This window comes from Lepisosteus platostomus, chromosome 4 (genome assembly GCF_059453375.1).
Source record: "Lepisosteus platostomus isolate fLepPlt1 chromosome 4, fLepPlt1.hap1, whole genome shotgun sequence".
In the NCBI taxonomy this organism is placed as follows: Eukaryota; Metazoa; Chordata; class Actinopteri; order Semionotiformes; family Lepisosteidae; genus Lepisosteus; species Lepisosteus platostomus.
In genome coordinates, this window is record NC_142614.1 from 57,255,967 (window position 1) to 57,268,548 (window position 12,582).

General features: G+C 36.3%; 1 protein-coding gene across 8 annotated transcripts in view; it reads left to right on the plus strand.

Moving 5' to 3' along the window:
* pam (peptidylglycine alpha-amidating monooxygenase) overlaps positions 1-12,582 on the plus strand; it is a 122,974-nt gene that overhangs the window by 96,680 nt on the left and 13,712 nt on the right. For 6 of the 8 annotated variants that reach the window (XM_088629995.1, XM_088629990.1, XM_088629991.1 and 3 more), the window contains 2 exons: positions 5,235-5,534; positions 8,082-8,211. In XM_088629995.1, coding sequence (XP_088486121.1) covers positions 5,235-5,534; positions 8,082-8,211 — 430 coding nt within the window. The remainder of the gene's footprint in view (positions 1-5,234; positions 5,535-8,081; positions 8,212-12,582) is intronic. The other 2 variants (XM_088629996.1, XM_088629997.1) reach the window with 1 other exon arrangement.

Consider the following 12,582-nt stretch of genomic DNA (forward strand, 5'->3'; position numbering starts at 1 on the left):
GCTGTCCAACGTGCTGTGTGAAAAGAGAAGCAGCTTCATGATTAGCATTAGAAAACAATGGTGTTTTTCAGAGCTCTTTGATCTTGAACAGGGGACTGAAGATGTATATTTTCGAGAATAGGAAAGCCTGGGGTCTAATGTATTCTGACCTGCTGGTAGATTTTGTTTATCATCCTCATATTGTTACTTTTGTCCTGGAAATTGTGATCAAATTTTAATCTCCATAATTTAGGATAATTAATTCTTTATTTCAATTTTGATTCAGGGTCATGGAGAGCTTTTCTGGAACAAATTCTTATTTGTTACACTCTTGGTGTCTTGGGATTTTTCTGTATGAATCCACCTTTGGTGCAAGAAGATTGATTATACTTTACTGCGGATGCAGCAGCAGAGATTGTTAGGCCAGGAAACAAACACAACCCAGGATGTACGGTCTTTTTTCAATTAGTACCTTGAGAACAGTGAAAGTTGGTGGCATTTAGCAGCAAAAAATTTAAAGTTTATGTGTCTCTGCCACATACTATGCAGTAATGTTATAATTTCTTTACAAAATGTCCTGGTAGGGTTTTGTCCTTTATGTGATGCTAATGTTGTTTTTTCCCACATTACATTTTCTTCATTATATACTGAAAATAAACTGTTAATAATGTGTTGGTAGTTGGAAATGAAAAAAATCAACACTACATAAAAACCAGGAATACAGCTTGTTGGAAAAGGATCCTGAAAGGCACCAGAAGTGCAGATAAAGGGGAACTATACCTTCTGGCTCACATGAAGTAAGAGAAAACTCCCCAGTGCCTGTACTTGAGCTGTAGCAAGCCATTCTACCTTAATGGCTCCTTCCATTATGTCATAATATGAACCACGATATGCTAATATTCACGAGATGTGGAATGATTCCATCCCCATTCAATAAACCAGTGTCCTGTAAAGCCACGAAGATAGTGAACATATCTTCATCTTCATATGACTTGTTTCATTTAGAGTGTCTATTTCAAAGGCAGCCAGTCTTCTGCCCTGAGTTTCATGTTTAAATGTCCACTTTTTTTGAAACATTAGTGTTGAAACACAAGTAATGAGATCCTGATTAAACTTCACAGAGATTGCCAGACAATTTTGTATCACCATAAGGACACTTGCTTGTCATCTGCTAATGTGACTGTGCCCAGGCGACCTTGCCCGCCATGTCTGTGAACATTTCAGCTCTCTTGTAAGTGCTGTCAAAGCCTCTTGTGTCATGCTTTGGTTGGCAGTAAGTGAATGTGGTTCCATATCCATTGCTCTCAACAGGACAGGAACGGACAGATATAAGAAGCTTTTTTGGGAGAGTTTTGATGTATGTTAAAATATTGCATTTTGCATAAAGAATGTTGTCCTTTTGCTGTCTAAAATGGTTCATTGGGAACAGATGATATCTGCGTAATGATGCCCAACTCATTTTTGATTAGTATTCTTAGTCTCATTGAATATTTGATAGGGATTTGCATCCCTTACTGTCCCTTACTTACAAGATATTTATTTTCTTTATTGAACAATATAAACTTTAGTATTAATTTTATAATAAAGTAGTGTTACACTTTGACAGTATGTACTTGGATTGTTTAATTTCCAAGTTGTTCAAGATGAACTATAAGCTCCTCTTTGAGCTTCTAACTAGACTTTCTGTAGTTGGGCAACTAAAATCCAAAACAATATCTCCATATTTGAAACTTTAAACACTGAACATCTTAGTCACTCATTAGTTTGATCATTCAGATGTCACCTCTCTTCCTCCTCTCTCTTGTGGTGTGTTTGCAGAAAGAGTATAAAGACAGATTCTGGAAGACTTCACTTTGAAGTTTTTAAATTGTCACCTGTCTTACGCCAGCTGGTCAGGTGACCCCCCCCAGCTTGCTGGGAAATGTAGTCCAACTTGTTTGAACCTACTTCCATATCTCAGTAATTTTCATTCATCTAAAGCGGTTTTCAATTGCTTTATCTTTAGAAGGAAGTGGTAATCCAGAGTCTAATCTAGCACAGGGCCAAAGAAAGGACTACACCCTGAATGGGACACCAGTTCATCACAGTGGACCCATCCAAATACACACATGCACATTCAATGATGCTGGTCAGTTTGGACAGCATGTCTTTGGACTGCGGAAGGAAAGCAGAGCACCGGGAGACACCCTAAATAGACAGGGAATGAAGATACAAACTCAGAGATTAGGTGCATGAAACTAGAATCAAGTCCAGATCCAAAAACTGTGAACTCAGCACCACATCAATCTTAATGTAACTTGTTGTAAACAAAATTGTTCAAAATAAGATAATTATATATTATAATTGTAATAAAGATAATTGAGTATCTTTGTTTTCAAGGAACAATGCATAACTTTGCAAACGGCAAACACTATTTTTTCACTCTTGAAAAATCAATGTGACATTTTAATATAACTAAAATACATGTCACTGCAATGTTTTCTGTCTGTGGTGAAAGGAAATTTCCTTGAATTATTAACTTTTTTTGAGCAGTCAAGTGTTTTTGTAGAAACCATTTACTTTGCACAGAAAATAGGTTGACAATACAAACAGGAATAAAAACTCTACACGCATTTTATATTTTTTAACAGTGTGTTGTAGTTTTGGTTTCTGTTTTATTAAAACCATTTAGATTCTTTCTGTGGTGGTTTTGTTAATAATAAATTGCTTATACAGAGATAAAAAAAAGCATCACTCAAAGCTCAGGCATACTCAGGCCCTGGTATGACTGTGAGTCTTTCGAGTTGTTGATGGCTTTTGCAACCCTGCATATCCACAACATTTCCAGGGCAACCAGGAATATTTTGGAAAAACGTAATCCCATAAGATTGGGTCTTCTGTGTTTGGATGTCCTGTCATTTCTGCTTTCTTTCACTTTGTGTTCTGTGGTATAGACTGAAAGTTTTTTTTTTAACTTTGGTCACACAGGTGAATCAACGTTGTACTTGCTTTAGCTTCTGTAATGCATGTTAAGAATGTAATAATGGTCACAACTGGGATGACTCCATCCAGCCCATTTGGTAGTTAACAGATCTGAGGATCTTATCTAGCAGTTTTTTGAAAGAAGCCAGAGGATTGGTTTCAACAACATGACTGGGCAACTTTGTTCCACATTTCCACAACCCTTTGTGTTATAATGTGCCTCCTTTTCTCAGTTTTAAATGCTCTTCCACCTAGTTTTTACTTTGCATCTTCTGTTTTATGTTTCACAGTTTACTTTAAAGAAGTCCACAGCATTGACTTTGTGATATAGTTGGATGATACAGTTTATCAAAACCGTGCTCTTTGTGTATTTCTGTCAATTCTAATGAACATGGATGTGTTATTTTTGTTAGGAGAAATGTCGAAAAAAGAGAATTGTCCATCAATCTAGAGCACTTTTCTATCTAGAGGACTTTTCTACATTTATGCACATAATCCTCCTTTGAAGCAGAGAGTTAATCTAACATTTAGAGTAAAATGAATTACAAAATTATATACCATATGAAGATGAGGGATGTACAAGGAACAATCGTGTAGCTACAATAATTTTCCATCCATCCATTTTCTAACCACTTTATTCAATACCGGACTGCAGGGGAGCGGGAGACTATACTGGCAAGTAAAACAAGTTCAGTCAATAAAATAAGTAAGGTTGTTACAAGATAGTCTGTCCTATGCAAGCTGAAACAGTAAGATTTCAGACAGATTATAGTGAATGGAGCTCTCATTTGACCTTTCTACTTGACAAGACTGTCAGCTAGAAGCATTTCAGGCTTCTGAATCTGACAAATTCTAATTATGGTCTCATCTAATATTTAGAATTTGTGATCATGTAAAAACAAAAAATGTATCACATACATTTTACAAGTTTTTATTGATCAGTATTGGAAGATATTTCCAATTACAAAGAGTAACTTCATTCTCTTTATTGTATTTTGAAAATAGGAACAATCTAATTTAAAACATGGACAATTTGATAGACTAAGGAAAGATTTGATTTTTTGGGGCCTTAATTAGAGATGAAAAATAATTGGATACATGCACAAAACATTATTGTTTTTAATAAAGTGCAATTTATAAAAAAGGAAGTAACCAAAAGGATGATGAGACCAATATTCGGATTAGTCGCTCATGATTCACTCTTAGTCACTCACAAGTTTGACTATTATACACCTTAGAAATCAGTCTGATTAATTAATAATTCCATGTTCGTCTGGGGCAGTGTAGATGACTACTGGTAGCAGACGTCCATACTGTTGAAGAAGGCTCAGTTTTTTTCTGGTTAACCAGAGACACTGATAACTCTGTTTTTAACTCTGATGTGACAGGGCATTGAAGTGACAGCTTTCCTATAAAGGAAGGGGATGTGGAATTTTCCACGTAGGAAAATCTGCTCACCTAAAAATGAAATGCTTCTTACAGCCACTACAGCTTCAAAGAACTGGTAGTGTAACTTAGTTTGAAGCATTAAAGACATCAAACACGTGTCCATATATGGAGGACCAGAATAATGCTTGAGAAATCCTGTATCTTCAAGTCTTACATCAAGAACATTTTTGTATGCTTTATAGAAATCTGAGATTGTACACCAAAGAAGAATATAAAAAATCTGCTTTGTCATCTTTTAGAATACCTTATATTATCCATTTTGTGGCAGTTATATTTTATCTTATCTCAAGATAGTAATGTTTATGTGTTGTAGAGCATTAGCACGATGTATCAAACCAGTGATTCTTAGTTACATTATGTGGCTTTTTTAGCGTGAAAAAAATATTTTTAGCAATATTTAACACAATGATAGCAAAAGATTTCTGTTTTTCTTAAGATAACGATAAAAAACTAGAACAGATACAATAGTTTTTGTTGTATCTAAACTGATTTTTTCTCACCAATCCAACTGTTCTGGTATTTGCTAACATAATCAGGCAGGAAAAATATATGGATCTTCTCTTGGAAAAAATATTACTCTTTTGATTGTGTTGTTACGATATCTGGAGTGAAAGGAGTATGATTTGATGGTTTGATGTCACTCACCTCTGTATCAATTCCTGTAATACTGCACTATTTCATTTTCTTTCTATATGCTCACAGCTTACTTAACACTTTCTTTTTTTCAGTTATCTGTTCTGTGACAGGAGTTACCCTTTCTCAATGTGCTGTTCCTCTCTTCTTTCTTGCTCCATTTATACAGCTTCTTGTTTCTTTTCTTCCTTTTCTTTTCCCGTTCTATGCAGGTGACTTCTATTCCCTTCTCTCTAAACTCCTGGGAGAAAGGGAAGATGTTGTCCACGTGCATAAGTATAACCCCACAGAGAAGGCCGATCTTGTGGCTGAAATTGATAACATAGTCCAAAAGAAGGCTCTGGTTTGGCCCGATCAAAGACAAATAGACTACAATGACAAAGCAGATACGATTCTTGTGAGGGACAGAATTCACAAGTTTCACAAGTTAGAGTCGACTATAAAGCCTCCTGGGAGCAGAATAATAACAGCTAAACAGCCAAACACAGAAGGGGCAAATACTCGAAAACAAGGTGGGTTTTGGTCTTGCTCAGAAAGACATGACAGTTTGCGTTCAGTGGGGCAAAGTACAGATGTATGTTAAAAGCACTTTAAACGTTTGTCACATTTGCTGTGTTCTGTGTATATTAAAATTTTAATCTTACACTTCATTTTTTGTTTACAAATGTGAATGCCTGGTTAATGACTGCATAAGCTTTAATACCTTTGCTGCAGCTTAATTTACTTTAGAAGTTAATCTAGTGATTAAACATTAAAGTGGATTTATAGATTAGAATACTCTCCCAGAGGAATCCCCTGGAGTTATCACTTAGCGAGTTTAAAAGCTTCTGTGATGAGTTTATAATGCCTTCATTCTATGCAATGAAACCTATATTGCAACTAGACTGATTTTACTTTGTACGGTTATTGCTGCTGTCAATATTTATTGCATTTTTTTGGTCCTGAATTTAGAATAACGAATGCAGTTGGACTGCTATGACTCATGCTCGTCAGGTTTCTATGACAGCCAGCCCACATGACCTCACACACATTTCCAATTGCATTGTGGGCTCTTCAGGATTGATTAGGTTTGGATCTTTTGTGCTAATGCACAAATCTTGTTGCTGTTACAACAAGTACAAATTAGCCATGCAGATAACCACTTTTTTTTCAGCCTTAGATATTCGAGTGTGAGCCTGTTTTTCATGTCGAAGCTTGCTTATTCTTTACACATCTCCACATCTGCAGTTGAATAATTCATGAAGCACTGTTCAGAAATTGTTTCTGTCAAAGTGCAACACTAATGCCATTGAATTCTACTGAGGTGTGAAGCAAATACAACCATGTAAGGAATCTTGCTGCAGGTCTCACAGTGAGGAAAGCAAATCTTAGAAGTACAGAAATGCTTATCTATAAACATGAGGAAGCTTGAGATGAAACGGAATAAATAATGAGGATTTTTACAAGTTTCATTTAGACATTTGGGAACATATGTAATTGCTTTATAACCACATACTGTATGTAACAGGTGTTTAAAATTCTGGGTTACTGGAAATCATATTGAAATCCCTTTGAGAAGGAAAAGGAATAGTTTTGTTTTATAAATTGAGAACAAAATCATATTCTGTGGCTATTTAAACATATTTTAAATTATTTTTTTGCAAATTTGTAATTCCAGATGCCGTTGTTGATTCTAAAATTATTATTGATTATGTAAATATCTGTGTTTATGTTCACCTTCATCCATTCCCCCTCAGGGCTTTAAAATCTGAATACAGAGAAGTAGATCATAAAATTCATCTTTGGAAAGTGTGCAGTAGCCCAAAAGGAACAATTCACTAATTAAACAATTTATATAGTTTTACATAGCACAACAGAGCAGGTAGTCACTTGTAAATAATTGTTACATTGTCTTACATGGAAAAACAGCATAACTGAGTATAGCACTAATTTGCAGTGATATTTGATACACAATATTAAATGTATATTTAATGAAGCACTCCTCCCAGTTCTTATTAGTGGCTTTTATAATCTATTGATTATTGTTTAGCATTAATGGGCAGCTTTAAAGCAGTTGTACAGTACAACAGAATAGCCTAACTGTAAATTTATAATGTACTAGTTTTACTGCTGAAAGCAGCATTGCTTCATGTGAATGAATAATGTAGTTAAATCTAAAATTATATTGCATATTATGGTGGTATTTAAGCTGTTTAGATGTAATGATAAAATCTACAGGGTTATATATATTTCATTTTCTTGTTTATTTAAATGGCTGTGTTGCAACCCTAAGGCATTTTGAAGATGTAGAAAATTAGAAAACACAGATAATGTGCAGGACTATAAACTATTTAAATGCAGATTTAATCCTAGAAACACTAAAAACAGCAGAAACAGATGTCATAAAAGTTTAATGTATGCTTAATCTTACACATAATGCACTTTCTTCTCCTCAGATTCCGCATATTGTGCATGTGCTGTATGTTTGTTCTGAGTAACTTCATTGGGTTAGTGGTTGGGATTGAAAAAACAATGAATTCTGAAGGTAGTTCATGTCAAAAAAGGTTTAAACAACAAACAGAGGGTGGTTGCAAAATACACCAATAAAGGTCCATTCCTAGCTGACACTGAAAGTTCCTATCTACAGTTACAGAGAAGCAACTAGAGACTAATAATTGCAGGTTTGGTTCCTTGACTATGGCTAAGGCCTTTAACATAATAGGCCATCAGGACACCCATTCAATACAGTACATCTTTGATCATTAACAATCGTGTGTGAATTCTTACATAAATTAAATTATATATAATAAAATGATTGTGCAATCCCAGTGAGCTTGCATTTTTAATGGAAGATTCAATATATGTTACTTGACTACATATTATTGTGTCTTAAACCAACAGGTTGAAAATCAGTAATCTAATGTGTTCTGTTTTGCTGTATAAAGCCATACATTTGGACCTTTTTGCCAAAAATAACATATCAGTGCTGAAATCTATATCATATTGTATCATGTGTGATACCATATTAGCAGCACTTCTTGTCTGTTTACTTAATACCTCTTTCCTGTTTTGCTGTGTAGATTTCCATTGGGAAGAAGTGGCTGACTGGCCTGAAGTTCAGCTCCAGCTTGGTCAGGTTTCTGGACTGGCACTTGATTCTGATGATAACCTCATCATTTTTCACAGAGGGGATCACAGATGGGATGTAAAGTAAGTTTAGTCACTTGACAATGCATGTTGTCTCACAGTCTCACTCTTAATTATAGATACAGTATATGCCAGCAGCCATATCACCCTGCAACTCACAACTGGCAACCCACTGAAGCTAAGCAGGTGTGAGCCTGGTCAGTACCTGGATGGGAGACCTCCTGGGAAAATCTAAGGTTGCTGCTGGAAGAGGTGTTGGGGGGGAACCTGCGGTCCACGTGGGTTCTAATGCCCCAGTATAGTGACGGGGACACTATACTGTAAACAGGCGCGGTCCTTTGGATGAGACGTAAAACCGAGGTCCTGACTCTCTGTGGTCATTAAAAATCCCAGCGTGTTTCTCGTAAAGTGTAGGGGTGTAACCCTGGCGTCCTGGCCAAATTTCCCATTGACCCTTACCTATCATGGCCCATCTATGAATTGGCTTCATTACTCTGCTCTCCTCCCCACTGATAGCTGATGTGTGGTGAGCGTTCTGGTGCACTATGGCTGCTGTCGCATCATCCAGGTGGATGCTGCACATTGGTGGTGGTGGAGGGGTGTCCCCATTACCTGTAAAGCGCTTTGAGTGGAGTGTCCAGAAAAGCGCTATATAAGTGTAAGCAATTATTATTATTTTTATTATTATTATTATATAGATTCCTGCATGAATTTTCTTATCTGTTCATTGAATTATTTTGACCTTCCTGCTATACACCAAAAGTGCATAAATGCAGTGCATGAATAAATTGTATGGCAGACATGTATTCTACATGTTAGAACAGTGCAGTTCAAACTGTAGGAAATCTTGCAGGCTGCACTTCACAGCAGGAAGTCAAATCTGTAGTTGAAACTGCCAGTTCAGCAGGTATTAAAAATTAAGGTTGTGCTTTGATACAAAGATTTGATGTATGGCATTTCAAAAGCTATTTCATAACATGTTGTGACTTGAAAATTACTGCTACATACAGAATACACAGTGCTTTCCAGATTTATTCATACCTCTGATTAAATAGGAATAAAAATCATCAAATAAAGTAACAGAAAGATGTAGTGTGGATAACGTGTCTTGCTTAACCAGTTAAAAATCTCATACTAAAAATCTTAATAGCATTGTACAGAACAAAGTCATATGAAGTCATATTTGTCATAAATAATTAATCCAGAAAATACACGGGTCACAGCTACTCACGCCTCTGTAGTTAATATTTTGTAAATCATCCTTTAGCATGGATTGCACTGACAGGATGCCTCCTGAAATGTGCTATGAGGTTCTGGCTCTTCCGAAGGGGATTTTTGGTCATTCTTCCAGACAAAATTGCCATAGGCCCCTCAGAGCCTTCATTTGCCATTTGTGAACAACCATATTGAGTTTCAGCCACAAATGTTTTATTGTATTGAGATCTGGAGGTTACAATGGCCAGTGAAAAACATTTATTTTGTCTGCAGTTAACAATTTTTTGTCAATTTGGATGTCATGCTGAAATGTTCTTTTTCACCCAAGCTTAAGCATTTTGCCAGAGGGAACCAGGTGTTTGACTTAAATCTCCTGGTACATTTTTCAGTTCATGATTTCTCCTATCATAACAAGGACTCCGGGGCCTGTGTGTGCAATACAGCCAAATGTGTCAAATTTGAGTAGCCTCTTCTCTTTGTTCACCCTGAGAAGAGGCTTCTTCCTTGCACCCAAGCAATGAATTTGCTCAGAAGTACAAAAATGAGACGGAAGAGTTTTGGACAATGTTTTATGGGCAGATTAGACCAAGAGACAAGGTAATAGAAAGGTTCAACTGTGAAGAAAAAAGGAAGTGCAGATACTCCAAAGAACTGCACAACGGTGAAGCATGATAGAGGTAATTTCATGGCTTGGACATTCAAAGTCGCTACTGAAACTGGTTCACTTGTACTTACAGTATTTATTATGTAATTAATGATGATATCAACAAAATTAAAAAAAAAACGTCAGGTTTACAGGAGTTTATTGTGTTCTTACAGTATGTAGAAGAAAGTGGTTTTGCTGACAGAACATTTGGAAAATCTTAGTCTTAGGCCTAATCTTAGACCAAGTAAATATCTCCAGATTTAATACAATTTCAGATGCATTGTACAGGGTGAAGAAAAAACTGAAGTCAGAACATCCCAGGAATTCACAAAAACTCAAAGTGGCTATAGCAGAGTCTTGGCAACCCATCTCAAATGATCAAGGGAGAAAATGACAGAATAGTTTGGTGATCTTTTGGTGAGTTACAGCTGATGGAATTCTATCCTGGTCGCTTGTGGGCACCAGGCACACACAGTGCCCCTCACTAGACAGCAGTGCAATTCCTCCATACCAAAATACTGATCCTATGCTGCAACACTTTGACACTGTCTGCCTTGCAGACAGGTATGATGTTACTTCAGTAACTGGTTCACATTCTCCCCATCTAAATTCCTCCTATTCTCTTCCACAGCAACCTCACGACACAGCGGATAACTCCGCCACACCAAAAAGATTAAATGTAGGGCAGCATGGTGGGGCAGTGGTCTGCCCTGTGATGGACTGGCATCCCACCCAGGGTGTATCCTACCCTGCCCCCATTGTTTGACTGCAGAGGCTCTGATTCCCCTATAATGGAAACGGTTTAGAAGATCAATAGATGATCAAATGTATGCATGGAAAAATCCAAAACTAGAATAAATCTTATAGTATAGTATATTTAACAGTACTTCCATAAACACAAATACAAACTGTTCGACTGATAAGGAAAACATTTTGACTTTGCAGTAATACTTTTTGATAGCACTGTAGTTCCAGAGGCTTCTGTTGCTCTTCTAAACAGCAGAATGTTATCGTACAGTAGATGTGTGATTATTGGATTGAATTAAAAGTATAAATACATGTGACATGGTTTCAGGGATACATTTAATTATTTATGAGAAATATATCTTTTCTCCGTCCAACAACATTATAATAACAATGTAACATTTTTAGAATTGTTTTAAGACACATGCAATATATAACACTTTCTGCGATATGTTTTTCTTCCAGTATCATTGGGTTTATTAATAAATTTGGAGGGCACTGTATTTACTATTAGCTATGATATCAAAATGAAAGCTGCTTAAAAAAAGTAATTTAAATGATTTTTTTAATGGCATCTATTTGAATAATTTTATTGTTGTGAATGTAATATAAAAATAAACTAAAATAAAATAACACTAACTAAAATGTTCTATATTGGTATAAATTGAGCTATGAAGTAAAATACATTCATATTTTAATTAAATTCAGATGGAAGGTAGAAAAAGAAAAAATTCCAAGACTTGGTAATATTTGCTGTTTTTATAATTCATTATTTTGGAATGTTAGTGGAGAAGCCTCAGACTCAACAGTACTATATTGCTACATTCAACCTACATTAAATCTACATCTTTCTACATAAATGTAGATTATGTTTATTTATTGTTTATTTATTATTTATTACTCAATACTGTGGAGCCGTGGTAGCTCAGACGTCAAGGGCATCTAGCTCCTGACTGGAAGGTCCTGGGTTCAATCCCAGGTAGGGGCAAGCGATGTAGCTTGCTCTAATTCCTTCCAGACTGCTCCCAGGTCTACTCAGCCTGCTTTCCAAATGAGTACCGGGGGTTAATGCTTCCGGGGGTAATAGGCCAGCCGGAGCGTAATGCTGACCACATCACCTCCACCTCTCATGTCGGTAGGTCAAAGACAAATGGTGTCCCTTGCACCCCATGGGCCCTCATGGCCTTAAAAGGGACCTACCTTACTCAATACTGTGTTTTGAGTATTTCATTTATGTGGTTGAATGTTTCTAAGATGAAGTGTCATTTCAAAAAATACTTTGTGACTTTCCTAAAATATACCAATTTTAATAACTTACAATGTGTATATTCAATATACTGATATATTTTAGCTAAACGTGTAGGGGTGTAACCCCGGCATCCTGGCCAAATTTCCCCATCGGCCGTTATCAATCATGGCCTCCTAACAATCCCCCTCTGTGAATTGGCTTCATTACTCTGCTCTCCTCCCCACTGATAGCTGATGTGTGGTGAGCGTTCTGGCGCACTATGGCTGCCGTCGCATCATCCAGGTGGATGCTGCACATTGGTGGTGGTGGAGGGGAGTCCCCATTACCTGTAAAGCGCTTTGAGTGGAGTGTCCAGAAAAGGCGCTATATAAGTGTAAGCAATTATTATTATTATTATTATTATTATTATTGTTATTATTATTATTATTATTATTATTTTCTTATAAAAAAAAAGCAAGCAAACTATTTTTGCATATAAAAGTTTTCCCTATCTGAAAGAAAAAAAAAACATGGAGAATATTTTTTGGTATTTGGTGCTTATCACAATATCCTCCACCTGCTTGAGATGTTTGATCACCCA